At 57.5% G+C, this 24,322-nt stretch overlaps 2 protein-coding genes across 2 annotated transcripts; one reads left to right on the forward strand and one right to left on the reverse strand.

The window, feature by feature from the left end:
• Positions 1–10: 10 nt before the first annotated feature.
• Positions 11–8,292, forward strand: POLR2F (RNA polymerase II, I and III subunit F). Its single transcript, XM_086402770.1, has 5 exons — positions 11–126; positions 598–667; positions 3,426–3,556; positions 7,524–7,595; positions 8,083–8,292. The coding sequence occupies exons 1-5, from the start codon at positions 107–109 to the stop codon at positions 8,171–8,173; spliced, it is 384 nt and encodes a 127-aa protein (XP_086258896.1). The 5' UTR covers positions 11–106; the 3' UTR covers positions 8,174–8,292.
• A 3,564-nt stretch (positions 8,293–11,856) lies between these two features.
• SOX10 (SRY-box transcription factor 10) lies at positions 11,857–22,883 on the reverse strand. The gene is made up of 4 exons (XM_086402767.1): positions 22,666–22,883; positions 21,636–22,156; positions 16,494–16,762; positions 11,857–13,807 (listed from the first exon to the last, which is right to left on the reverse strand). The coding sequence occupies exons 2-4, from the start codon at positions 22,070–22,072 to the stop codon at positions 13,104–13,106; spliced, it is 1,410 nt and encodes a 469-aa protein (XP_086258893.1). The 5' UTR covers positions 22,073–22,156; positions 22,666–22,883; the 3' UTR covers positions 11,857–13,103.
• Positions 22,884–24,322: the final 1,439 nt, after the last annotated feature.

Below are 24,322 nucleotides of genomic sequence, written 5' to 3' on the forward strand. Positions count from 1 at the left end.
GCGCAGGCGCAGAGTACGCTTGGCATCGCGCAAGGCGGAGGTACGCTGTTAGCGGGTCTCCGCGCGGGTCTGGGTTGCGGAACCTGGTGGCTGCTGTGCGGGCGTCATGTCAGACAACGAGGACAAGTGAGTGAGGGAGCGAAGTGACTTTTCCGAAGACTCAGAAAGGGCGGATGAAGCGGGAGCCAGGATCGAAGGAAGTTGAGCCGGGGGTTTAGAGGACTGGGAGTGCTGAGGGGGTCTGCAGAGCCGGAGAAGGGAAAGGCTGGGAACTGGGAGCATAGACCCGGCCAGAGGCTGGGCGCGGAAAAGGCTCCGGCTCGAGGGTCCAGAGAGGATCAGTGAAAAAGTGTCTTTCAGCAAACTTCCACTGAGTCGGGCTCTGTGTCAGTACCAAATGTTGAGTCAGCTGGGGTCTCTTTCTAAAAGAGGCCCATAGTTAAGATGAGGACGTCAGATGACTGATTTATTGAATGATTCACTGGTTAGGTGGATATTTATTGAGAGCCTCCTACGTATCACATGAGACTCAGATTTTTGCCCACTTTGATTCTAGTAAGTGATGCTCTAACTAACGGGCTTCTTACACTTGTGCAGTTTTGATGGAGACGACTTTGATGACGTGGAGGAGGATGAAGGGCTCGATGACTTGGAGAATGCCGAGGAGGTCAGTACTGAGCCTTGGGCTCCCCTCTCTGCAGCCCAAGCTGCCAGATAGCCCGGCCAGTGATGGCCGACTGCATGCCTCTGCCTCCCGTTTGTGGTCCCGGTACTGCCGGTTACAATGAGGGGAGACCTAGCCCTGGGTAGTGGAGGAGTCCTACAGGCTTGGCCCAAAGGCTTTTGTCCTCTTGGACCAGAGCATGGCTTCTGGGGCAGTTAGTTTACTCAGAGTTGAAATAGCCCCTTCATTCGTTGTGCAGACATGTGCTGAATGTTTATTATGTACCAGGAGCTCAGCAGGGTGGGGCTAAATAAAGAGCAAGGGGGAGAGTGACCTGGGATAAGGCTGGAGAGGTGAGGGCCAAGATTAGGCAAGATTTTGTAGCCTAGGGGTAGTGGGAAGCTGCTGATAAGTTTTGGGGAGCTGGGGAGTGGCATGATCCAGTGAGGAATGAGTTGGGTGGACCAAGAGTCAAAGAGAGCCCAATTAGGGTGCAATCCAGGTGACATCTGTAGCTTGCATTTGGGTGCTGGTAGTGTTTGTGATGAGAAAACAGATGAGAGATTTTGGTGGATTGGATGTGGGGCTGAGAAAGTGGGAGATAACAGGAATGACTCCCATGTCTCTGGCTTGAGCAGCTTGGTGGATGAGTTACTGGCGTCATAGATAAAATAGGGTTTTCTGTGCTGTGTGACTGGTGGAGGAAGAAGTGCTTTATGTCTTCTGGAGAGAGGGATCCCTTGATTTTTTTTAGGTTGGTAAGGTGAAGGCCCTCTTTTGTGTGGGTTGTCCTGTCTGCCTGACACTCTGAGGTTATCTGTTCACTGAGTCAGAAGCCTTCTTCTCTGTTCTTCTGATGCCTTTCCATCTCTCTCCTCTTGATTCTGCCTCCATGTAGTTCAGTCCTGTTCCCGTTTTTCTATTCCTAGTGCCTCAACCTGGTTTAGATCTTTATTGGTTTTCATCCGCATTACTGCAGAAACTTGTTACAGGTTTTCCTGCCTTGAGTGTGCTGTTTGCCTTTCTGCTGCCAGAGTCGACTTTTTCTCCTACCCACATGATTGGTTACTATTGGTCTTGCTCAGTGTTCTCTCTGCTTCGGCCCTTACCCTCTACAGAATATTCTCAGCAGGGTATCCAGAGTGATCCTTTTAAATCTTCAGTCACTCTCTCTCTCCTCTGCTCAGAACCTGCGTCTGGTTACTTTTCATCTCATTCCGAATAAAAGCCAAGAACATGCACAAGGTCCCCCATGATCTGACCACCTGCTCCCTCTGTGACCTTATCTCTTCTTGGTATCCCTGTCATGCCAGGGAATTCCAGCTCAGGACCTTTGACTGTGCTGTTCCGTCTTCCTTTTCCCTTAGATATGCACACAACCTGCTCCTTAGCCTCCTTCAGGTCTGTGTCACATGTCACCTCAATGAGGCCTTCCCTGACCATTCTGTTTCAAATCACTGCATTTGCTCCTTCCTCCAACATCACCACTCGGACACTCCCTGTCTTTTCTCTCTGTTTTTATACTGCACGTTTTACTACTAATTTAATTTATTGTTCATCTCACTGTATTCCTGGGTTGGGAAGATCCCCTGGAGAAGGGATAGGCTACCCACTCCAGTATTCTTGGGCTTCCCTGGTGGCTCAGCTGGTAAAGAATCCACCTGCAATGCAGGAGACCTGCCTGGGTTCGATCCCTGGGTTGGGAAGATCCCCTGGAGAACGGAATGGCTGCCCACTCCAGTATTCTGGTCTGGAGAATTCCACGGACTGTATAGTCCATGGGGTCACAAGGAGTCGTACAGGACTGAGTGACTTTCACTTTCACTGTATTATAATGTAAAGCTCTATGGGAGAAAGAACTTTTATCTGTCTTACTGCTCTGTGTCAAGCTCTTAGAATGTTATCTGACATAGAGTAAGCACTCGGTAAATATTTGTTGACTTAATTTCATATTACAGAATTTATTCTCCTGTCTGTAACCCCGTTTGCAGTTTGCACCTTTTGTGCTTATCATACCCCACAGTTAGGCTTCCAGGCTGAGTACGCTGTCTTCCCTCCTGTGTCTTTGCACACATGCAGTTCAGCCTGCCTGGAATGCCCTTTCTTCCTTTCCTTGTTAGCTTGGCAGCTCTCACTCATCCTTGTAGACTAGCCCAAGTCTCATCTCTGGACTGTATTCCTAACCCTCAGGATGAGGTAGATGCCCCTCACTTTCTTGTGTAGTTTGTGGCACACTGGCACACTTTCATAGCACTTGATGTTTTGTTTACTCTTGTCTTTTCCCTGGACTGTGAATTCTTTGAGAGCAGAGACTCTTTCCGTCTCAGCACCTTTAACATGTCTGGCACATGACAGATGCTTAATAAGTGATTATTAAATATATGCATATGTAAAGATGGGGTGCTTCTTCCTCTTCCTGCTTTGGGTGAGGTTGTCTGTGCTCAAGGTCTTCTTTGTATGGGGCCAGCTCTCCTGGATGAGGCGGCTGGCTTTGGACCCCTGATCACAAGTCCTCTTTCACTAGCTCTGAGACTTTGGCCAAGTTAGCTAACTGTCCAACCCTTTAAAATGAGCATTGCAGTCCCCGCTTCATAAGGTTTTTTTGAGGATTAAGTGAGGTGTTAATGAGGCAGTTGCGTGGTCACGGGCACGTAACAAGCAGTAGTGTGGAGGCGCTTACAATCACTGTTGTCGTCGTCCTGCCCCTCACCCCCAATAACGCAGCCTGAGATTTTTCCCTCTTTTCTGCCTTTGTGTCCAGGAGGGCCAGGAGAACGTTGAGATTCTCCCTTCTGGAGAGCGACCGCAGGCCAACCAGAAACGAATCACCACACCATATATGACCAAGTATGAGCGAGCCCGCGTGCTGGGCACCCGAGCCCTTCAGATTGCGTGAGTATGAGCCCCCTCACCATCGTGTCCTTTGATCAGGCCACAAGGAGCCTCCGAGCTGTTGATCATGGCCCGGCCTGGCAGCAGACCCTTCCCTTTCTCACAGGCTAAACAAAGGCAGCACCGTCCCCATGTGCCAGGCGCTGTGCTAGACCCCTGTCCTCGGGGAGACTGTTGGGGGAAAAGGACATAAACAGTAGAGAGTAACAGTGAGAGTACAGAGCGTGAGGACCGCCTGTCAGGTGGGGAAGCGAAAATAAATGCAGTAAGACCAGACCTAGACCCTTGTGGGCTGGGTTGTTGGGGGTGCTGCAGCAGCTCCCGCTGGGCTTAAGGTGGTTCTTGAGTAGACTGGGGCCAGCCCAGGGGAGTGAGAGAGCCTTCCACGTTGAGGCCGCGCTAGGAATGTGGAAGCACAGAGCAGTGGTCGGGGGTGTGGGGTTTGAAATTAGCAACCCTTCCTTTCTCTCCCAAGTTGGGAACTTGTTGAAGAACAACATAATTCAGGAGCCAGCCAGTAGCCAACTCAGGTCAGGTCAAAATATGCGATGCTCACATGTCCACCCGTTAGCCACAGGCATTGCAGGCGTCAGAGGCCGTGTCTGCAGGGGCCAAAAGCAGCCCCCCTGAGGGCAGGTGGCTTTGAGGAAGCAGGGGCCCTTGAAGAGGCTGGGCCACAGGTGCTGGCTTTCCCTGCCAGGCTCCCCTGTCAGATGAGCTCCTCCTCTGTTCTGGCCAGAGTTAACTGGGAGGACACAGGGCAGATGTGTTACTGTTGCTCTCATGGCAGGTCCTCCCCAGGGAAACAGGAGGCTGCGGAAAGGAGCCCTCTCTCAGACTTCTTACCAGCTGCCGGGGAAATGGTGGACACCTGGAGGAGGGGTGCTTCAGAAGAGAGGAGTGGGAAACAGGCTCGAAAGAAAAGCTGGGGCCAGAGTTGTGGGTGGCAAATATGCTAGGGGAGCGGTGATGCTCAGTCTGTGTTGGACTTTATCTGTGGAGTGACGGCGACCACTCGGTGGAGGGTCTTATTGGGGTGGGAAACTGTTCTTCACTCTCTTGGCAGCAGGAGGCCCCCTGCCAGCCTGGTTGCACCCCTTGCTGGTCTGGGTGAGTTGAGAGCCGCACCCCGTATGATGATTTCAGGGTTGCTGGGGTCAGGATCCTCTAGGCCTGTACCACAGGTCACTGCTGCCTACATTTGGCCATTTAAACTAAGTAAAACTAGATAGGAGTTCAGTGTTTCTGTCTCCTTAGTCACATTTCACGTGCCCAGTAGCCTCTGTGGCTGCCGTGACAGGTAGCACAAATAGAGGACATTTCCATCCTTGTAGAGCTAGATGGGTGGTATTCACATCTGCCGAACACGACCCAGCAGGAAGAGTAATTCGTAAACTGTTTTTTAAACAAATAAACTGTATGCAAGTTCAAGTCTTTCAGCATCAAATAAGATATTGTGCTTGTGCCTTTTGGAGGTGTAAAGAGGATTAAAGACACAGTTCGCTAGTCATCTAGATGTTTACTGTCTAGTAGAGAAAGGGAACCTGTTCTAAATACTCAGAACCCAAGGCAGACGAGATTGATGCTTTATAAGAGAAGGGAATAAAGGGACGTGGTTTTGAAGGTCTCCTAGGTGCCAGAAATAGCACTAGGAAATTGAAGGCAGACGTGGGTGGATTGTGGTGGAGGAATGGCAAGCAGCCTGGGGCACAAGACTGGAAAAGGTGTCACTGGTCCCTTGAGTGACAAGTTTAGAAGATGGGCATGCATTTGGTGGACAGTCTGGAGCAGGCATTCCAAACAAGGCCCAGGGTCCTGCTTTCCTTTGGAGATAAGACTCTTGTCCAACCTTTTTTGGCTGTAGCACTCCTTCAGATTAAGGGCTCAGAGGCTGTCTGGTGGTTTTCCAGCTGCTGTAAGCCCTTGGACAGTCGGGGCTGGAGCTTGTCTTGAGTTATGGGCCTGTGATCTGCACTTGGTAGTAGAAGCTGAACAGTGTTTTCTTGGGTGTTTGTGGATGAAGTCTCACTCCAGCTCATTAGCCCCATCTGGTGGCTGAATGGTTGCAGCTGTGCTGTGCTTTGCTCAGCCTCTGAGTCGTGGCTGACTGCGACCCCATGGCTGCTTCCCAAGGAAGGTTGCCCCTTGGAACCCCTGGTGGAGACATTGAGGGCACACTCTCACATTTCCTGTGCATGTAGCAGGGCTGGATGAATGACTGCTCTTGAATTATTCATGTCTTGAAAGAAATAAGGCATATGCATATCAGGGAAAGCAGTTTGCCACATTCTTTAAAACATTAAATATTAGGGGGAGCTTAAATAATTATTGAGAGAAGATGTAGAGAAAGTTAAATACTTGGTTTCTGCCCCTGGGGAATTTTCACGCTTTGGGGAGTAACAGACATCAGAATATTTAGCAATAAAATTAGTAGATCATTTAGTGTAAACTGGTGTTTCTCAGACTGGCTGGTTATCCGAACCAGCAGGGGAGCTTTGATAATGTAGGTTCTCAGGCTCCTTCACTAGAGAATCTGTTCAGCGGGCCTGGGGAAGGACCTGGGAACCCGTATTTTTAGCATGCTCTCCTGGATCATCATCAGGTTTGGGGTCCATTAGTGTGAACTTGAGTTGGAATCAATAAGGGTGACTTCCTAGAAGAGATGGGCCTGGAACTGGTCTGTCTGTTTTTAGACCCTCTGCTGTGGGCCAGGTGTTGCACTAGAATAGAACCTGGGGTCCTGGACCACCAGGTCTTGTTTGGAAAACTTCAAACGGGAAGTCACAGTTGAGTGACGGTGGTGTTGAGAGAAGTGTGTGTGAAATGAGTCAGGGCCCTGAGGCTTCAGCACGTGCTTTCCAGGGTGGAGATTTCTGAGCCTCTCACAGGCCTGTAAGAAGAGGAAGAGCTCGTGTGAGGATGCAGAAGGGAAACAACAGGGCCCGCATAGGAAGCTGCAGGGGTTTGGTGTGGCTGGGATGTGGGGTGAATAGAGGCAGGTAGCATGAGAAAGTACTGCAGAGGTAAGTGGGGCCAGAGGAGGTTCTGCCTGCCTGATGGCCATGGGGTATCGAGGAAGAGAGGTAAGCAGGGGAGAGCCTGACCACAGGCCTTGTGTAGGGGCTAGAGGAGCAGGACCCCTGCAGGGGGTGTTGCCAAGACAGAGGAGGAAAACGAGGCGAGCTAGGCCCTGAGGCAGGGCTTGGGGTTGAGTAGAGTGGTCAGAGGGTGAGCTCTTGCACTTGTGGGTCCTTTGTGTGGGAATATTCTGCTGTGGCCGTGGGCTCAGGAGTCTGTGACGGGCCCTGGGAAGGTCCTTGGCCGGGGGAGTGGATGTGATGAATGTCACACGACCCAGTAATGAAAGCTCACGCTTGTCCCTTTCACAGTACCTGGTTTCAGTTTGTGGATCACCAGCTTTCTAATGGGAGGTGTTACAGCATAGTAGAGGAGTCTTCAGGGTTCAAATCTTGGTTCTACTACTCACTGGCTATGTGACCTTGGGGAAATTCCTGACTTCCCCTTGCCTCAGTTTCCTCCGCAGTGAAACGGAAGTAGCAGTAGTACTTCCTACAAATGAAACAAGCTACGTGGGGTGGAGAGCGGCTGTGGCACCTAGTGAGCCTTTGCCTGTAGCAGTAGTGCTTTAGCGTTATTGCTGTGTAGGCGTGGCAGGGCTTTTTGTCTTCATTTTCCAGTGAGGATGCTGAGATCTGGGGAGAATTGAGGGTCCTCCAGGCCCAGTTTAAGCCTAGTCTACTGGCTGCCACTCAAGCACCCTCACTGTCAGCGCCCCGGGACCGCTACTCTGCACCTGCCACTTTGGGGAGGTGTCCTTTCTCGGGGCCCTTTCTAGGTGAGCTCTGGGGTGCTGATCTCATCCTGTTTGTGAAACTCTGCCCAGCTTCATGCTGGGCCCTCTCCCTGTGTGTGTCATCTCTCCCCACACCTGTCCTTACACCTGCAGGATGTGTGCCCCCGTGATGGTGGAGCTGGAGGGGGAGACAGATCCCTTACTGATCGCCATGAAGGAGCTCAAGTAAGTCATCCAGGTCCTGGTTTGCGGCTCCAGAGCCCTGGGGGCATCCCTTGGGTGCTCTGCTGCGAGCCTTCCCGCACTTCCCTGCTGGGGACGGGTGGTCTTGTTCCTGTAGATCCTTAGTTTGGGAGTCAGCCCTTCACGGGGGAGGAGGGGACAGGCAAAGGGGGAGGGGAGGACACTGACGAGACATGGACGGTCCCAGTCCCAACGTCCCTTTTTCCTGCTGCAGTTGGCCTTACCAACATCCCTCTGCTTTCCGCCTTGCCCTTCGCCGTGGGATGGCAGGCTATTTGTAGATTTTGGTCCCACACTCAGAGAAGCAGGGACTTTTTTTTTTTTGGCTGAAATTCCTTACCTACAAAGTACATCCGTGGTCTTAGGATGCTCCTAAGGCTTCTCCTCCCTTGCCTTCTGCACCTGCTATCCCTCTGCTGCAGAGCCAGGGTCACCACCCTCATGTACCTCGATCTCTCCCCGGTCACAGGGCCCGGAAGATCCCCATCATCATTCGCCGCTACCTGCCCGACGGGAGCTACGAAGACTGGGGCGTCGACGAGCTCATCATCACCGACTGAGCCGGAGTCAGCCTATGGACTGGGGGAGTCAGCCTGTGGACTGGGCCTCCGCCCTGGCTCGTCTCCTAGTCTTTTTATAGTCTTGATACGTGTAAATAGTAAATCCTTCAACCTTTCAACTCCCTCTGCCTCCTGCTGCTTGTGAGGCCCACCTGTGTCTTCACTGTTACCGTCCTGCTGCCTGGAGGCTGTGCGCATCCCAGTGGCCCTGGGACCGTCAGCTCTTTACGAAGCACCAGGGCCCTGACCCCCTGGGCTCCCCCGCGTGCCCCCCCCCACCCATCTCACAGTCCACCAGAGCAGAGGCTGCTGTAGGAGACACCTCGGCTGCCTTCCCAGCAGACAGACCAGCCTTTGTGCCCAGGGAGCTGGTTGCCACGGAAACCCCCAATTTCCTTTCCAGTGGGGACTGGCTGCAGGGGCTTCTCCCTTCTCAGGAGTATCACAGAGCAGGTCTCATCAAGCCATCCATTGTTTTCCTAAGGACCTGCCTCGAGCCTCTTATCGTGGGCTGGGATCCCCTTTCAGGAGCCAGTGCCCCCAGCAGGAAGCTTGGGGACGCAGTGATCTCCTGCCCTCCCCAAGAGAGCCCTGCTGGGCAAGTCTGCAGCTGGAGCAAGGGCCGAACACCTGCCCATCCCAGCCGCACAACCCCTCCCATTCCCCACCTGTCAGACCACTCCCCATACGCCAGTCTGTTCTCCACGACCCACCCGTCTGGTCTGCCACACGCATACCCTCTCCTTCCCCAGGCTCTGGACGGTGTCCTTTCCCTTCTGTGTGGAGCCCCTGATCCCTCTAAGGCCACTAGGATGGGTGCTGGGGTGATGGTGAGCAGGGCAGCAGGGCTTCTGGGTTCAAGGCGTGAAATTAAATCCAGTCGATCACACTGGTTCTTCCCTCCCTTGGGGTGCAGGGTCAGACGACAAGGAGAGGGTGTATGCTGGCACCAATAGGGATGGGAAGGAAACCCATCTCCCTGAATATTTCAGCCTTGACCTTCAGTCTGCTGCCAGCCCTTGCTCCCAGGAAGAGGAAGAGCCAGGCCTGCCTGACCTCTACAAGAAGCGAGGCCCCCGGGGTGGGTGCACCCTGGACAGGGTGGAAGTGACGAGCATCCCCAGGAGTGGGAGGGGTGTTCGCTGCTCTGGAGAAGGGTTAATTCAGGGAGCAGTGGACTTCGCACCCCCTTCCACCCTCCTCCAAGCCTGTGGAATCCTTTAATCAAGTTGGGTGCTGAAATTTCAGCTCTGAAATGCCGCCTTTGTGCTGGCATCCAGGCGGCCGCCCCAGAGTGCGGGGGTCACTTTCTCGGCCCCGTTTCTCTAAATGGTCTCTTTGTTCCTGCTGGGCCGCTCAGTATCAGATGTGATTAAAGGGAGATGGGGCTGGGGTGGCAGAGGAGAGAGGGACTGGGGGAGGGAGAGGGTTAACCCTTAGGGGATAGGGTGCAGAGGAGATGGAGAAAGGGGTGTTTACCCTCCCACCTGCCCCCTCCATTCTGCTCCGCTTTCACGGAGTCAGGCCCTCGCTACTCAGCTGGCCCGGCCAGGGCACCATCTCCTTGACCCTCTCCAGATACACCTGTCCCTTCTCTGTTTACTGTGGAGCCACTACTTGACTGAGGCCCGAGCTCCTCGGGAATCTCAGGTTTAAGGCATGAGCACAAGCCCGGTCTTCTGACTTCTGTGGGCCATTCCCTCTCCTCCTGTATCCCCAGTGACTCTCCAGTCTCGTTGAGGTCATGCAGGTGGTGATTTCATCTTGATGTAGCCCCTCCCACCTGCCCTGCCCGCTCCACGACCACAATCCCAGTGACCACGGAGCACATAGGAAACACTGGACAGGCTAGAAATGGACTGATGTCCTGCTTCTCAGTAGAGGAAAAGGGAGGTTGTAAGAACTAGGAGCGCAGAACTGATTGACCCCCTGACGAAATTCTAGAATAGGCTATTGCATATTTGAAAGCACTTGGATAATAAGACTCTGAAGCTTGCATAGGGTTTCTAAGAATATCACCAAGTGAACCGAATTTTCTTTTTTCCAATGGTTACTGGCCTGGTAGGTTGGAGGAATGCCACAGATACAGGGAACCTTGATTTGAACAAGGCATTAGGCAGTCTGTGTGGCTGTGATGGAGAAGCAGGTACTGCAAGGTGACAATTAGATTCAGAATTGACAGCTTTACGAGTATAGACGATAGAATGGATGGAGAGGTTTTTGGTGGTGGACACAGGGTCTGTCTCTCTCATTCCAATCTTTTTTCATTAGTAACCTGAATGAGGATATTCAAGTTTCAAACATGAAGCTCAGGAGAGCTATAGATTGGATTCAGAATTCCAAAGGATCTAATATAGGTGGGGAAGTGGTCAAGTGCAAAAAGATGAAATCTGTTGAAGACCAGTAAAAAAATCCTGCATTTATCTACAACACGACGACATCAGCCAAGCAGCAGAAAACCGCTTGTATGTAGTTCAGGGTGGTCCAACTTGGCTGCAGGTTTTAATCTACAAGAGGAAGGATTTGTAGTTACCGCTACGCTTCATGGGAGCCAGCAGTTTTGGCGAAGTGGCCTGAGGAGCTTGCATGACACAGCTTCCGGGTGGCAGTCTGGCCACCCTGGAGGACTGGGCTAGTTCTTGGTGCCCCCTCCCCTACCCGAGGTCCTGACTAGGAGGTGAGGGGCTGGGGCCCACAGATAGAAGAAATGGATACTGGATCTAGGGATGCCGGTCTGGAGCCATGACGGAAGCACAGCCTCAGATTACAATTGGAAATCGGGCAGGTGGAAGAGACGATGGTTAAGGGTGCAAGGTTTGGAGTCGGCTGGTTTCAGATTCTGTACCAGCACTTCTTAGCACCCACCTCTCAAAGCGTCAAGTCTCCATCTGGGAAATGGGGATAACAATTGGACTCATTCCCTCATTGGCCAGAAGGATGTAAAGCACTCACCCAGGGAGCACTCAGTACATGGGAGCTATTAATGTCACTATGAACTGGGTGGAAGGGGAGACTTCAGCCATCAGAGCTGTCCATCGATGGAGCATGGAGAAGAAATTTCCCCTGTCCCTGAGGTGGAGGAGCCCCAGGTCCCAGAGTGCAGGTTGGAATTCTGCTGAGCAAAGAGCTTTTGGGGAGGAAGCCCCAAAGGATTAGGTGGCTATGTCTGCCATCCTAGTTTATACTTAGACATGGGCAGCTGCTAGATCCTGGTGTGGACCTGTGTTGTGTGTGTGTTGCTGGGGGAGGTGGCAAGTGGAAGGTCCAGTGAGAGAAGGCCCACTCACCCGTCCTAAAGGACCAGGCCTACTGACTGCAGACAGCAAGACAGACCTGATCTACCTTTCACATACTTGCTCCTTGAAGTCTTTGCAAGGCCCCTTCTCTGCTGGGCGAGAATGGGCTGCTTGGAAGGCACTCAGGCGGAGTCCCACCTGAGTCAGCAAGTGGCCCACCTGCAGTGTGGACACAGCTGGGCTGGGGGCACAGCTCCGGCCTGAGGCCTCAGTTCTGAGCACCCGCTGACCCCACTGTGATGCCGGCTGTCCTGAGCTACTGCACTGGGTGAGATAGGGGACCGTGGATTATCTGTCCTTTGCATTCTACCCTCTAGCTACTTCCAGAAAGCATTTGAGGAAGCAGAGGTGCAGGGATAAGAGACCAGGTCAGGCCCACCAAGCAGGTAACCGGAACCTTTAATTTTATTATGTGGAATGCTTAATGCAGAGTTAATAGGGGCTGGAGTACCTAGCAGAGGGGAGGGGGGGCAGAGGGAGCTACTGAGATAAATAAGAGGGGGGCAGTAATGAGTTACATGTGGACTTGGGGGCGGAGGGCTGCAGAATAGGAAAATGGGGGCAGAAGAGAGCTACATACTTTATTCAAATACCACTGGGAGGCAAAGGGCGAAAGGCCAGGGCAGCATGTACATGTCAGGAGTTTAGTGTCTTCAGCCTGCTGCCAGCAACCAGGGTGCTGGGCCCTGGGTCCCCTCCTGGAGCCAAGGGTTTGGGCCTGAGCAGCTCTAACTCCCTGGGAAGCCCAAGGAGCTGGGGCTGAGAGCGCAAGGACCACAGAGCCTGGGGAGGTTGGGGGGCGGGGGCTGGTGGGAGCCAGGAGGAAGGCTCTGTGAATTGTCTCCGAATCCTTTCCTGGGGTCCCGGCCTCCTCACGTCCTGGGTGTGCCTCAAAGTAGGGAGGTTGTCCTGGAGTGAGACCTGGGCCCTTTTGCTCCATTAGACAAAGAACGAGGTTATTGGCACCGAAATGGATCTGAGGACCTCTGTGCCAATTCCTTCCTGTGTTCAGGAGGACAGGAGGCACTGAAGGGTTGAGGAGACCTCCCTCTGAGCTCCCATCCCACCCTCACTCCCTTGAGGAGGTTCAAAGCTGTCCTCAGCGCCCCGCACCCAGGGGCAGACGGAGCCCCAGTAGTCCCTGACGCAGGTTTCTGGTTGCCGCGCTCTTAAGACACGTGGCCTGGGTGCACAGGTTAGGTCAGACCCCCTATTCCTTGCGGAAGAGGAAACACAGGCACAGGGGTGGCCAGGCCTCCGATTCCCATCCGACCGACCCTGGGTGCTTCACCCTCCCAGAGGAGGGTAGGCGGGGCCTGCTCAGATCCTGGGATCGAGGGTCATTCCTGGGGGGGAAGGTACAGCCCCTCATTTTTCAGTTTAGGGGCAACAAGCTACCTCCTTCTCCTCTGCCCAGCCGAGTAGCCCAGGGCTGTGCCTGGGCCGGAGCCTGGGTAGGGCGGGGTGGGGTCATCAAAGGCAGTGAGCCAGACAGAAGGCCTTCCCCTCAGCTGTCAGCCTCTGCAGCCTCCTCCTCTGCCGCCACCGGGCCTGAGATGGGCGAGGAACAGGGCGAGAGGGCTGGGGGAAGGGGCAGGGCAAGACGGGTGGTGACGGGGGTGGGGGGCCCCCCTCTATGGCCGGGACAGCGTCGTATATACCGGCTGCTCCCAGTGTGTGGGGCTATGGGACTGGGGCCCTGAGGGGCTGGGGTCAGAGATGGCCGTGTAGAGGGGCCGCTGCGAGGGCCCCATGTAGGAGAAGGCCGAGTAGAGGCCGGAGGTCTGGCCCGAGTGGCCATAATAGGGTCCTGAGGGCTGATGGTCAGAGTAGTCAAACTGGGGGCGGGAGATGGAGGGGAAGGCGGAGCCGTAGTGGGGCAGACTGAGGGAGGTGTAGGCGATCTGCGAGGTGGACGGCTGGTCGGTGTAGTGCGGGGGCCCCTGGGGCCCCGCCGTCTCCGTCTTCACCTGGGCTTTGGCGTCCACGCCAGGCGGCGAGACCGTGGGCAGAGCCACGCCTGGAGGCTTGGAGATCCAGGCAGAGTGTCCGCTGGCCACAGCCAGGGCGCTGCCCAGGCCATAGCCGGCCGCCGAGTAGCCGCCCACGTGGCCCGGGTGCCCGTTGGGTGGCAGGTACTGGTCCAACTCGGCCACGTCGAAGGTCTCCATGTTGGACATTACCTCATGGCTGATCTCGCCGATGTCCACGTTGCCGAAGTCGATGTGAGGCTTCCCGCCCTCCCCCAGGGAGCGCCCATCCCGTTTGGGGTCTGCCTTGCCCGACTGCAGCTCTGTCTTTGGGGTGGTCGGAGGGGTGGGTGGGCCATGGCTCTGGCCTAGAGGGAGAAGGGAGACACAGAGAGAGAGAGAGAGGAAGCAGGAACGGAGGTCAGCGGCTGATGGTTCACTTTTCAGATGCAATGCCTCTGGGAGGCTGAGGATCCATCACGGCATGGCCTTGTATGTTTTAATGTGTTCGGGGTGGCCTGCGGTGGTGTTTGGCTATGTAATGATCTTGGGTTGATGTCCAGTCATTTACAAAATTCCTCAGTCCTAGGAATGAGTCTTTTCTCCTACCAGGATAGGACTCCCCTCTCTCACCCCCGCCCCCTCCCAGAGTTTCCATTGTCCCCATTGGAAGGTTCTTCCTCATACCAGCTGAAGTCGGCTGCCCTCCTGCGCTCCTCAGCTGTGCAGCCCGATGGGGTCTGGCCCATAGGCCCCGGCTTGCCCGCTCTCTCTTAAGCACACTCGGCCTCTGCTGGTTGCCCGCCTTGCTCACCTCTCAAGCCCTTATCACTTTGGCTGGCTCATCTGAACACCTCCGCCACCCCGGGCCCCGAATGGCGATGTGTCACCTCCCACCCCATCCCTCCGCCCAAGGCCACCTCAAGTGCCCTTTATTCAAGGAAACCTTCCCTCCCACCCGGCGCTCCCGACCACGCTCTCAGCTCCCATCACGCACGGCGAGGCCCAATCTCCTCCAGTTGCCTTCTCCCTGCCCTTCCAGGAAAGTACAGACACGAGTGACCTGTGCTACCCTGTTCCTGTGTCTGCCCGTTTGCCCTTTCCCAGGTCCATTCAGCAAACACTTAGGGGGCACCGCTAAGTGCCAGACACGGTTGCCAGGCATAGGGGAATACAAACAAGTCACACGGTTCCTGTCTGCACAAGCTCCTGGTCTTGGGGTGGGGGGTCCAGGGATCCACCCAGGGCTGGAGGGCAGTATCACAGGTGCTGTGGTGAGGGATGGGTGAAGGGCTCAGGAGACCAGCGGAGGAAGCGCTCGCCCTGCCCTGGGGACGTGGGGAAGGGCTTGGGGAGGAGGAGTAGCGGGGCTGTTTATGGGGAAGAGAAAGCCAGGCCCACAGTAATAGAGTGAGCTGGCTCTGTGCACGGTCCAGGGTCTTGGTGTGTGTATACCCCTGAGTCTCCGAAGCAGTGTGAGGGAGGGATGACTGGACGGGGGATCCCGTCGGACAGAGAACGTGTTCATGGTCTAGCAAGCCACGTGCTCCTTGAGGGCAGGCCTGTGCCGCCTCCATCAGACCAGAGGCAGTGCTGAGTCCTATGCTGGCCAAGGCGTCTGGACTTTGAGTAATTCTCGCTCTGTCACTGTGTGACCCTGGGCAGACCCCCTATCTTCCCTTATCAGTTTCCTTATCAGTAAAATAGAGATGATACCAAGCAGTTGAGGACATGGCCTCCTTCTGGAAGCTTTCCTTGACCAGAGTCTGGTGGGCAGCTGGATATTTTTGGAGACTGACTGGGGGGACAGGGGGGTGACTCCTCCCCAGAGGTCATGCCCTTGATTCTTCCTGTACTTAATTCACATGTTTTCATCACTGCTCATCCCTCTATAGAATGTGGGCTCCTGAGGGACCAGGGACCATGGGAGGCGACAGGAGGCTCCAGGGACCGTGGCGTCTCGTTTGGACGCCTGGTGTCTGCTTCCAGGTCTGGCACTAAGGACTTGGAGTGTGTCTTCTGAAGGCAGAGCTCTGCTCACTGACACGGGCCATGTGCCTGGCCCCAGGCACGGTGTCCTGTACGCTACAAGCACAAGGGATGTAGCTATGGCGCCAGCGGAGGCCCTGGAGCCCTCAGCTACGTGGCAAGTTACCCTCAGTTTTCTGTAGAGTCTGCTCTGTAGCATGAGGGTGATCTGCCACACAGCTGAGGTCTGAGTGCAGGCAGTGCGGCTGCCGCGTCACAGTTGAGACAGATTGAATGCACTAACGCACACCAAGCAAGTAGCCCAGAGCCCGGCACACGGTAAGTGCTCAATTAACGGTAGCTGCGCTCATCACCCGGAGAAGGCAATGGCACCCCACTCCAGTACTCTTGCCTGGAAAGTCCCATGGATGGAGGAGCCTGGTGGGCTGCAGTCCACGGGGTTGCTAAGAGTCGGACACGACTGAGCGACTTCACTTTCACTTTTTCACTTTCATGCATTGGAGAAGGAAATGGCAGCCCACTCCAGTGTTCTTGCCTGGAGAATCCCAGGGACTGGGGAGCCTGGTGGGCTGACGTCTATGGGGTCACACAGAGTCGGACACGACTGAAGTGACTTAGCAGCAGCAGCAGCGCTCATCACCAATAAGAACGAAACAGGATGCCCCGCGTCTGGCTCCTCCAGGCCATGTGCTCAATGTCACCTGCCGTGTCTCCCCCGTCAGGCTGGGGGAGAGGCAAGGCGCTGTCCTCCGTCTGCCCTCCTGTTTCTCAGAATCGTCCTGTCCCACCTTTCTCTGGTGTAACTGACCCACTGGCCTCCTTCACGGGTCTCTTCACCCCGAACCAGTGCCCCTCCAAGCAGTCCTGGCCACAGCCCTCTTGCCCAGCCGCCTCCCCTGACCCCTGAACCCCCTCTGAACTGCCACTGGGCCCCTGCAGCCCAGCTGGGCCACGACTCAGCCCGGCCAGCCCTTCCCTTAGCCTCGGGTCTCAGGTCCTCCCACCCTTTGCCTCTCCCCACTGCCCACAGCCTCCTCCCACCTGAGCTCCCAGCCCCAGGCTCACCTGAGGGGTGCTCAGGGTTTCCGTCTGACATCGGGGAGCCCTCGCCCGGGTGCCGGTGGTCCAGGTGGGCGCTCTTGTAGTGGGCCTGAATGGCGGCCGCGCCGCCCTGCTCAGCCTCCCCGCCTGGGCACTCCGACTCTCCCTGGGCCGCCTTCCCGTTCTTCCGTCTCCGCGGCTGGTACTTGTAATCTGGGTGGTCCTTCTTGTGCTGCATCCGCAGCCGCTCGGCCTCCTCAATGAAGGGGCGCTTGTCGCTCTCGTTCAGCAGCCTGGGGTGGGGTGGTTGGGGTGAGGGAGACAGCAGAGGGGCCACTGTGAGCGCCTGCCCTGGAAGAAACGAGGCCTCGGGGCTGGGGGAGCCTGGCGGGCAGGGTCCCGGGTGGGAGTTGTGCTGCCTGGTCTAGGGACTGGAGGATGTGAGCTTAAAGCACCACAGCCTCCGAGGGCAGCCATCTCTGCCCCCAAACCTCTCAGGGGCTGGGGTGTGAGAGAAGAACCAGCCTGCCGCTCTGGGCAGTCCCTGAGGATGGGGTTGGAATAGAGCTTACAATAGAGCTTCCTTCAGTTTGAAAAGTGAAAGTGAAGTCGCTCAGTCGTGTCCGACTCTTTGCGACCCCATGGGCTGTAGCCTACGAGGTTCCTCCGTCCACGGGATTTTCCAGGCAAGAGTACTGGAGTGGGTTGCCATTGCCTTCTCCAGGAGATCTTCCCGACCCAGAGATTGAACCAGGGATTGAACCTGGGTCTCCCGCATTGTAGGCAGACACTTTACCGTCTGAGCCACCAAAAACTCTTTCTTCAAAGCTGTCTGCAAGTGGAGCTGGATGCCTCGTTAGCGGGTGAGCTCCCTGGGACTGAAGATGGGCAAACAGAAGCGGCAAGGTGAGGGGGAAGAGCCCAGTGTCTCTTACTTCCTAGCTGTGTGACCGTGGGCAAGTCACTTCTCTGAGCTTTAGTTTCTTCACCTATAGAACGAGGATAATACCTACTTCCAAGTGTGGGAGTGGCCAGGATAATGGCTGTGAAGCCCTGTGCATGGGACCTGGGGATTGGGGGAGGTGGGGGGCAGCACCTCGAGAAACAGGTACAATTCTAACGCTGCCTGTGAGGTGGTGGGCAAGAGGACCTGCGGTGGAACCCTTCAACTCTGGAGTCATTTTTGTGAATTCCAGCATGGTGGGGCTGAGGGGGGGCAGGATGCGTGTGCCCCTCACTACGTACGGACCCCCACCTCAAGGGGAGATCGTATCTCCTTGTTGAGGGAGTGAAAGAAGGTAAAGGAAGCTCCTGTCTTCCGAGACCCTAGATGGGGGCATTCAGACCCTCTTCCAGTCTGAGCCCAGCCAGTGGAACGCAGCCCCTGCAGACCATATGCCCACCCACCCGACTCCAGCCAGGGCTGGGGCCGCAGGGAAGTTCAGGGCTGGGCTGCCCCTGGTGAGGAAGGCAGGAAGGATGCCTCGAAGAGGGCCTCAGGGGGAAGAAACAGATTCCCAGATCCCCAGACATAAGGGCCTCTCCAGAAGCAGCTCTGTCCTTTAGCCCAAAGGGCCTCTCTCTCCAGCTGCCCCCTACACCCCCCTCTCCCGTGGGCGCCCTCTTCACCCAGTCAGGAGAAGGCGGGGCCCTCCCTGCCCAGGATGGGAGGGGGTGGTCATACCAGGCACCTCCTAGCGGGCAGCGGCATTCCTCTCCAGCTTAGCCTGCTCGGCTGCCCTCCCCCCGGGCCACGGCCCAGCCCAGCCCAGCCCAGCTCTCTCCAAGGGCCCCTCTAGCTGAGTGATGGGATGGGGACCCCAGACCACCAGGGGCTGGGAGTGGGATGCAGCCCTTCTTACCCAAGCTGCGCCCTCTCTCCCGCCCCTAGCCAGCCCAGCATAGGTGGGGCAGGCCCAAAGGTGGGTGCCTGGTGAGGAGGGGAGGTGGCACGTGGGGGTGCCTCAACCAGCCATGGCCCTGGCACAGAGGCTCCTAGGATGGCAGGGGACCCTGCACTCCCTCTCCCACCCCAAACCTTCCCTGTGCCCTCTGCTCACTGGCAAGCGGATGTGAATCCGAAAGAAAATGGCAGGCGGCACGGAGCGCGAGCCAGGGCACAGGCTAGACGAGAGGGAAGACTCCAACTTGTACCCGTCGGCACCTCCCAGCGCTAGTTCCCAGCAGCACCCTAACTTGGAGAGAAACCTACCTGGGGGGGTGGGGGTGGGGTCTGCCAGCCCCAACCCCAGTCCTAACTTAAGCCCAACACCAACCTCACCCCCAAACCCAACCCTAGCCGCACCCAGACCTTCAGCTTCAGCTCTGTTCAGGCTCTTTCCTGACCCCAAACCCGTCCTCTCCCACCACAGAAACCCAATCCCAAATTTCATCTTGACTCCAGCGCTAGCCCTCGGTCACCACAGCTCTAACTATAAACCTTGTTTGGTCTTCACCTCTGGGTCTCCAAGGTCTGGAACAGGGAGGGGCAAGGGGTGGGCTGGCTCCCCACCCAAACTGGAATCCCCAGTTGGGGGGGGGGCTTCCACAGTAGGGCACACTGGCTCCACTCCACCTGCTCCCATGGGGGCTCACCTAAGGGTCTGGGGAGGTTCCAGCCTGTGACCCCACCTTTCCTGTCTCTTGGCTCTAATTATTCTCCCCAGGCGGGTCAATCAATACACCACCCCCCCAGCACCATGAGATCAACATCTAACAGGCCTTTCCTGGCCAGGCACTGAAGGTCAGCAGTTGAAGGTTAGCAGTTGGCACACTCCCCTAGCCACTTGCGAGCCAGGGCCTGGACGCTGGTGTGTCTGACTGACCCCCTTCCAGTGTCCCACACAATCTGCATGTCTTTCTCTTTTCAGGTATAGGGCCTCTGATTGCCAGTTCTGCCCAGCTAGCCATCCATCCCCCTTCTTGACAGCCTGAGATTCATGAGACAGTGGAGGGGCGGGGCGCACAGATTTCAGGAGAAGCCCCTGGAGAGGCGGGCTAGCTTAACCCAGTCCAGAGGTCTCCAGGGTCCCCACCCAGAATCCATGTAGCCCACTCCCTGTTGGCACAGCCTTTGATCCTTGTCACTGTCTGGTCACCCTCCCACTGCTGGGTTGGGTCCTGAGTAAGCAGTGCCTGCTTTCCTGGTTGTGCCCCCCCCACCCCCTCAGGTTGGCCCCTGGGGATCACCTCGGGCCCCTGTGCACACAGCCTGAGGTGAGGGGTGGTCAGGAACAAGTCCCTTTGACGGAGCCCAACGTGGGGTTCTGGGCTGGGGGAACAGGGACAGACAGGGACAACAGAGGCTCCAACCTTAAATCCTTGGCAACAGCGTGGGGGAAAGGTCGGGGGGGGGGGTCCATCCTCGCTTTGATGCTCTTACTGGGCTTACACTGTGGTCTGCTCATGGTCCCTAAGGCCTGTTCCGTCTGCCTGTCTGCCTCCCTCCTGGTTCTCTGTCTCTCACTTGCTCGTCTCTGTCCCATGGCACCAAGGGTCCTGGCTTGGGCTAAACCCTGCCACGATGTGGATGGACCTTGGGCAGAGGAGCTGGCTTCAACCTCTGATCCTGGGCAAGGCTAGCCCCTCTGAGCCCATGCAGCAGTTTGACCACTGAGCCCAGGGCCTGCTGGGGTGAGCTGAGTGCTGAGGGGGGAGGGGAAGAAGCACCAGGCCTTTAGCAGGCCCAGGGGACTGGGTGCGAATTCCTCTCGGTCTCTTGGGGGCTTTCCTGCCCCTTCCACCACCTTAAGCCTTTGGCCTTCTAGGCCAAGCTCCACTGTGTTGGGGCTGGCAAGGGGAGGGGTGGCAGGCTCCCCTGACACTTTCTGCGGCTTGGATGCTCCTCGTTCCTGCTCTCCTCTGCCCTCATCCCACAACCTCCTGATCGTGTCTTAGAGGGGAGGGGTGACCCACTTCTGTCACCAAGGATAGTGTGTGGGAAGACTACTGGCCGAAGTGTCAGGAGACCTGGTTCTGGCCCTGGCTCCGCCACCAGCTGTTACATGGCCTGGGCGGTCCCTCTGCCTTCCTGGGCCTATCTCATGGACAATCTAGTGGGGAATCAGGTAACCTCTGCAGACTCTCACCTTCTGGAGCCCCTGTTCTCTTTCTGAGCTGCCCAGGACTTCTTGGGGGGTGGGGGGTGCCGTTGCCCTGGTCAACAACATATTCAAAAGGGAGCAGCCTAAACCCCAGACCAGAGGTGAGGCCGACTTCCTTCTCAGGGGCATGTTTTTCCCCCAAAGTTTGAGCTGCTTCCAGAGAACATGGGACTCTGAGGGACCCTGGGTAGGAAAGGGGCCAGCCTTTCCTCCTGGCCAGGGCTCTCAGCTCCAGGGCTGGAGGGGTAGGAGGTTACTCAATCCTGGGTGGGGCCCTGGAAAGGAAGATGGCGCCTGGACTGGGAGAGGGAGGGAGGGGAAGAGACCAGCCTGGCAGCTCTGGGACCCAGTGGGAGGGGGAGTCTCCTCTCCACGCGTCCCCTTCCCTGGGGGGGATGAAGAAGCCCTGGGTCTGAAGGAGGGGTGCTCAGAAGGGTGCAGAGGAGGAGGCTGGGGTAGGACAGGGACCTGCAGCAGTCGGCTTGGCCTCCATCCCTCACCCTTTCAAAGACCCGGACCTGAATTCCTTGTCTGCCCCCATCTCAGCCTTGCAGTTCTCCACCTGGCTGCCTCAGTTTCCCTGCCTCTCCAGCCAGGCCTTCAGTTCTTTCACAGACGTTTCCCTCGCATCCCCCTTGACCCTGGGGCAGCGGCACCCTTGAGTGGCACCTGCGGAAATGGGGTTAGTGGACGACTATGGTGTGGATACCTCCACCAGCCTTCCCTCCCTTCCACCTTCACTCTCGCCCACCCCGCCCAGAAGCCCAGGCCCCAGCTCCTGCCACCGGCAGAATTCCAACCGCGAGGGGGCGCCTTCCAGCCCACTGCCCGGGCTGGGGAGCGGGGCCTAGGCCGCTGGAGACCGGCGCGAGCGCAACCCCAAAGGGGTACGGGGGAAGGGTGGGCCCGATGCCCTCAGCTGGCCGTCCAGTCCCATCGAGGAGGCGGCTGCCCCAGGAGAAGGGCCCAGGCCGTGAGCGCCTCGCCCCATTCCACCCGCAGGTAGAGGGCCCGGGTAGAGGGCCCTGCGGGAGCTCTCCGGAGGCGGGTCGGGGGCGCTCACCTCCAGAGCTTGCCCAGCGTCTTGCTGAGCTCGGCGTTGTGCAGGTGCGGGTACTGGTCGGCCAGCTTCCTGCGCGCCGCCTGCGCCCACACCATGAAGGCGTTCATGGGCCGCTTGACGTGCGGCTTGCTCTTGCTGGCGCCGTTGACGCGCACCGGCATGGGCACCAGAGTCCAGTCGTAGCCGCTGAGCACCTGGCTGACGGCCTCGCGGATGCACACGGGGAACTTATCATCGTCTGCCTCGCCGTCCTGCTGTTCCTTCTTGACCTTGCCCAGCTCGCCGGGCCCCGGGCTAGCTCGCAGGCCCGAGCCGCCGCCGCCGCCGCCGCCGCCGTCGGGCCCCAGCGAGGGCGCGCTCCCCGGGGACAGGCAGCGCGGCTCCTCAGAGCCCACGGGGCTCAGCTCCACCTCGGACAGGTCCTGCTCCTCTGCCATGTCGCCCCCGGCCGCCGCCGCCGCCGCCTCGGCCGCCTCCCCGGGGCCCGCCGCCGGGTTCCTGGCGAAGAGTCCAACGCTCACCTGGACGACGGGAAGGAGGGCGCGATGGGCGGCCTGCGCGCAGCCCCGACGGCGGCCCGGCACGCGACTCAGGCACAGTCCCAAGGTGGGGCCGGCAGGCTGCCCCTAAACCCACCGCAGCCCTGGGGCCCGCGCACATGCCAGACCCGGTCGGCCTCTTAGCTCCCGCCTCCATGTCTCCCCCCACCTGGTTCCAACCGCCTCTTGCTGTGGGTGGGTTCGGGTTTTTTTTTTTTTTTAAACCTCCTCTTGGGTGGAGGTTTGTTGATGGAAAGGAAGAAAAACGGACTCTTTCTTCTGCTCTAATCCTGGCTCCTGGAATTTCCCACCTTTTCGCTCACCTTTCCTTCTTCCCTTCCGCCTGCCCCCCGACGGGGGACTAGAAGAGGAACTGGGCTGGGGGCAGACGCGGGTGTCAGCTTCTCTCAGCCCCACGCCCCCCCACACCCCACCGCAGGGTCCCAGGCCTGGGCCCCGGGAAGGGAGGAGCGGGCTGCGCACTCACTCACCTCCTCGGACCTCTCCTCCAGTCTAGGGCTCGTCCTGAGGAAGTGGAAAACCGTGTCCCAAGGTGTGCGGTCCAGCTCGGGAGCTGGGGGTGGGGGACGCTGGTGGGCTGGTTGGGAGGGGCTGGGGGCCCCCGAGCCTCAGGCCACGGGCCTTGTCAGGACGGAGCCTGAATCCTCACCACCAACCACCCTGGCCGGACAGCCTGAGACTGACTGAGCGCTGAGCTGCTGCCGAGGGCTGGGGAAGGAAGGAGGGGGGAGAGGGGGAGGGGGAGGGGAGGGAGGGAAGGGCAGAAGGTGGAGCCTCCAGCGCTTTCCTTCATCCCCAACACTCTGGGCTCCTCTGCCAGGCCCCCCCACCCCAGCTCCCTGCGCTGCTGGCTGCCCCCAGGCCCATCCTGGGAAGGTGTAGGAGTGGGGGTGGTCAGGCCGGGAAAGCCAGTGGAGGTAGGTGGGGAGGGTCACAACGTGTCCCTTGGGCGAAAACTGGGCCCACCTGGGACCCCCAACCTCTGTCTCAGGTGTCGGAATGGGCAGCTGGCAGAGGAGAAGGCAGGTGACGGTTCTGTCAGTGGGGGGGTGACACTGGCCGGTGTTGCTTCACTTAAGACCTCTTATTGCGTGCCAGCCTGTCTCACCCCGCCTCCTACCCCCCACCCAGCTGTCCTGTTTCTCAGACAGCAGGAGAGGAAGATTACAGGTCCATACCTGGTGAAGCGGGGTGCAGCTGGATACCCCCTGCCCAGTGCAGATGCCCCGGCTTCACCCCCAGTCTCCTCTCACCGGACACCCAGCACCGCAAGGCCTGGGCTGGCTCGAGAGAGAAAGGCTAAAGTGTGCGGGAGGCTGGGCCCGCACTGGGCTGGGGTCCTCTTCAAGTAGGTCTGAAAAGCTTCTGGGGCCCTATTTCCTGGGACCCAACTCCCTCCACCCTGGTAGGGGGAGTCCCAGTCCTGGTTGTCAAGCCACCCCCCACTCCCCCACCCGGAGAAAGGGTGAGGAGTCTTCTTCCTCTCTGCCCACTTCTCTACTCAACGCCACTCCCCTCAGCGGGGTGACTCCTTCATTTTTTTGCCCTGCCCATCATCTAAGGCTTTCACAGGCCTCTAAGACCACAGCCCCTCTCTCTTCTCAAAAGGTGGGTGCTGAGGCAGAGGTGCGGGTGTGTGAGGAGGACAGATGGAGCTGGGGCAGCGATGATGACCATGGACGGTTCTGAGCTCCTCAGCGGCTGGGCGAGGCCCCGGGCCCAGCCCAAGGGAGTCGCGTCTGGAGCGGGGCTGGAAAGGGGGTCCAGGCAAGGCCTCGTGCTTGGGAAAGGCCAAGGGGGTTGGAGGGGGTGGGTAATGGGACACAATGAGGTAGTCACACGAGGCGAAGGCATGTTGGGGGTGGGGGGAGCGGACACTGGAACACACACACACACACATGCTCGCACACACAACCAGCCAGACAATCGGGCCAGTGTGTCTGGGGCCTCGGAGCCCAGTGAATTAGGAGTTTGATAAGGGTTTTCTCTTTCTCTCGCTCGCCGGCCTTGGACAATCTCCCCCCAGTTTTCCTCGACGCCACCCCCGGCGCTGCCAACCCTCCTCCCCCCGCCTCCCTTCTCTTCCCTGTGCCCAGACTCTTGTTCGGGGCCTTGAAACAGTGAGCT

Source organism: Bos grunniens, chromosome 5 (genome assembly GCF_055505025.1).
Source record: "Bos grunniens cultivar Pamir isolate PY7600 chromosome 5, Bosgru_T2T1.0, whole genome shotgun sequence".
Lineage (NCBI taxonomy): Eukaryota > Metazoa > Chordata > Mammalia > Artiodactyla > Bovidae > Bos > Bos grunniens.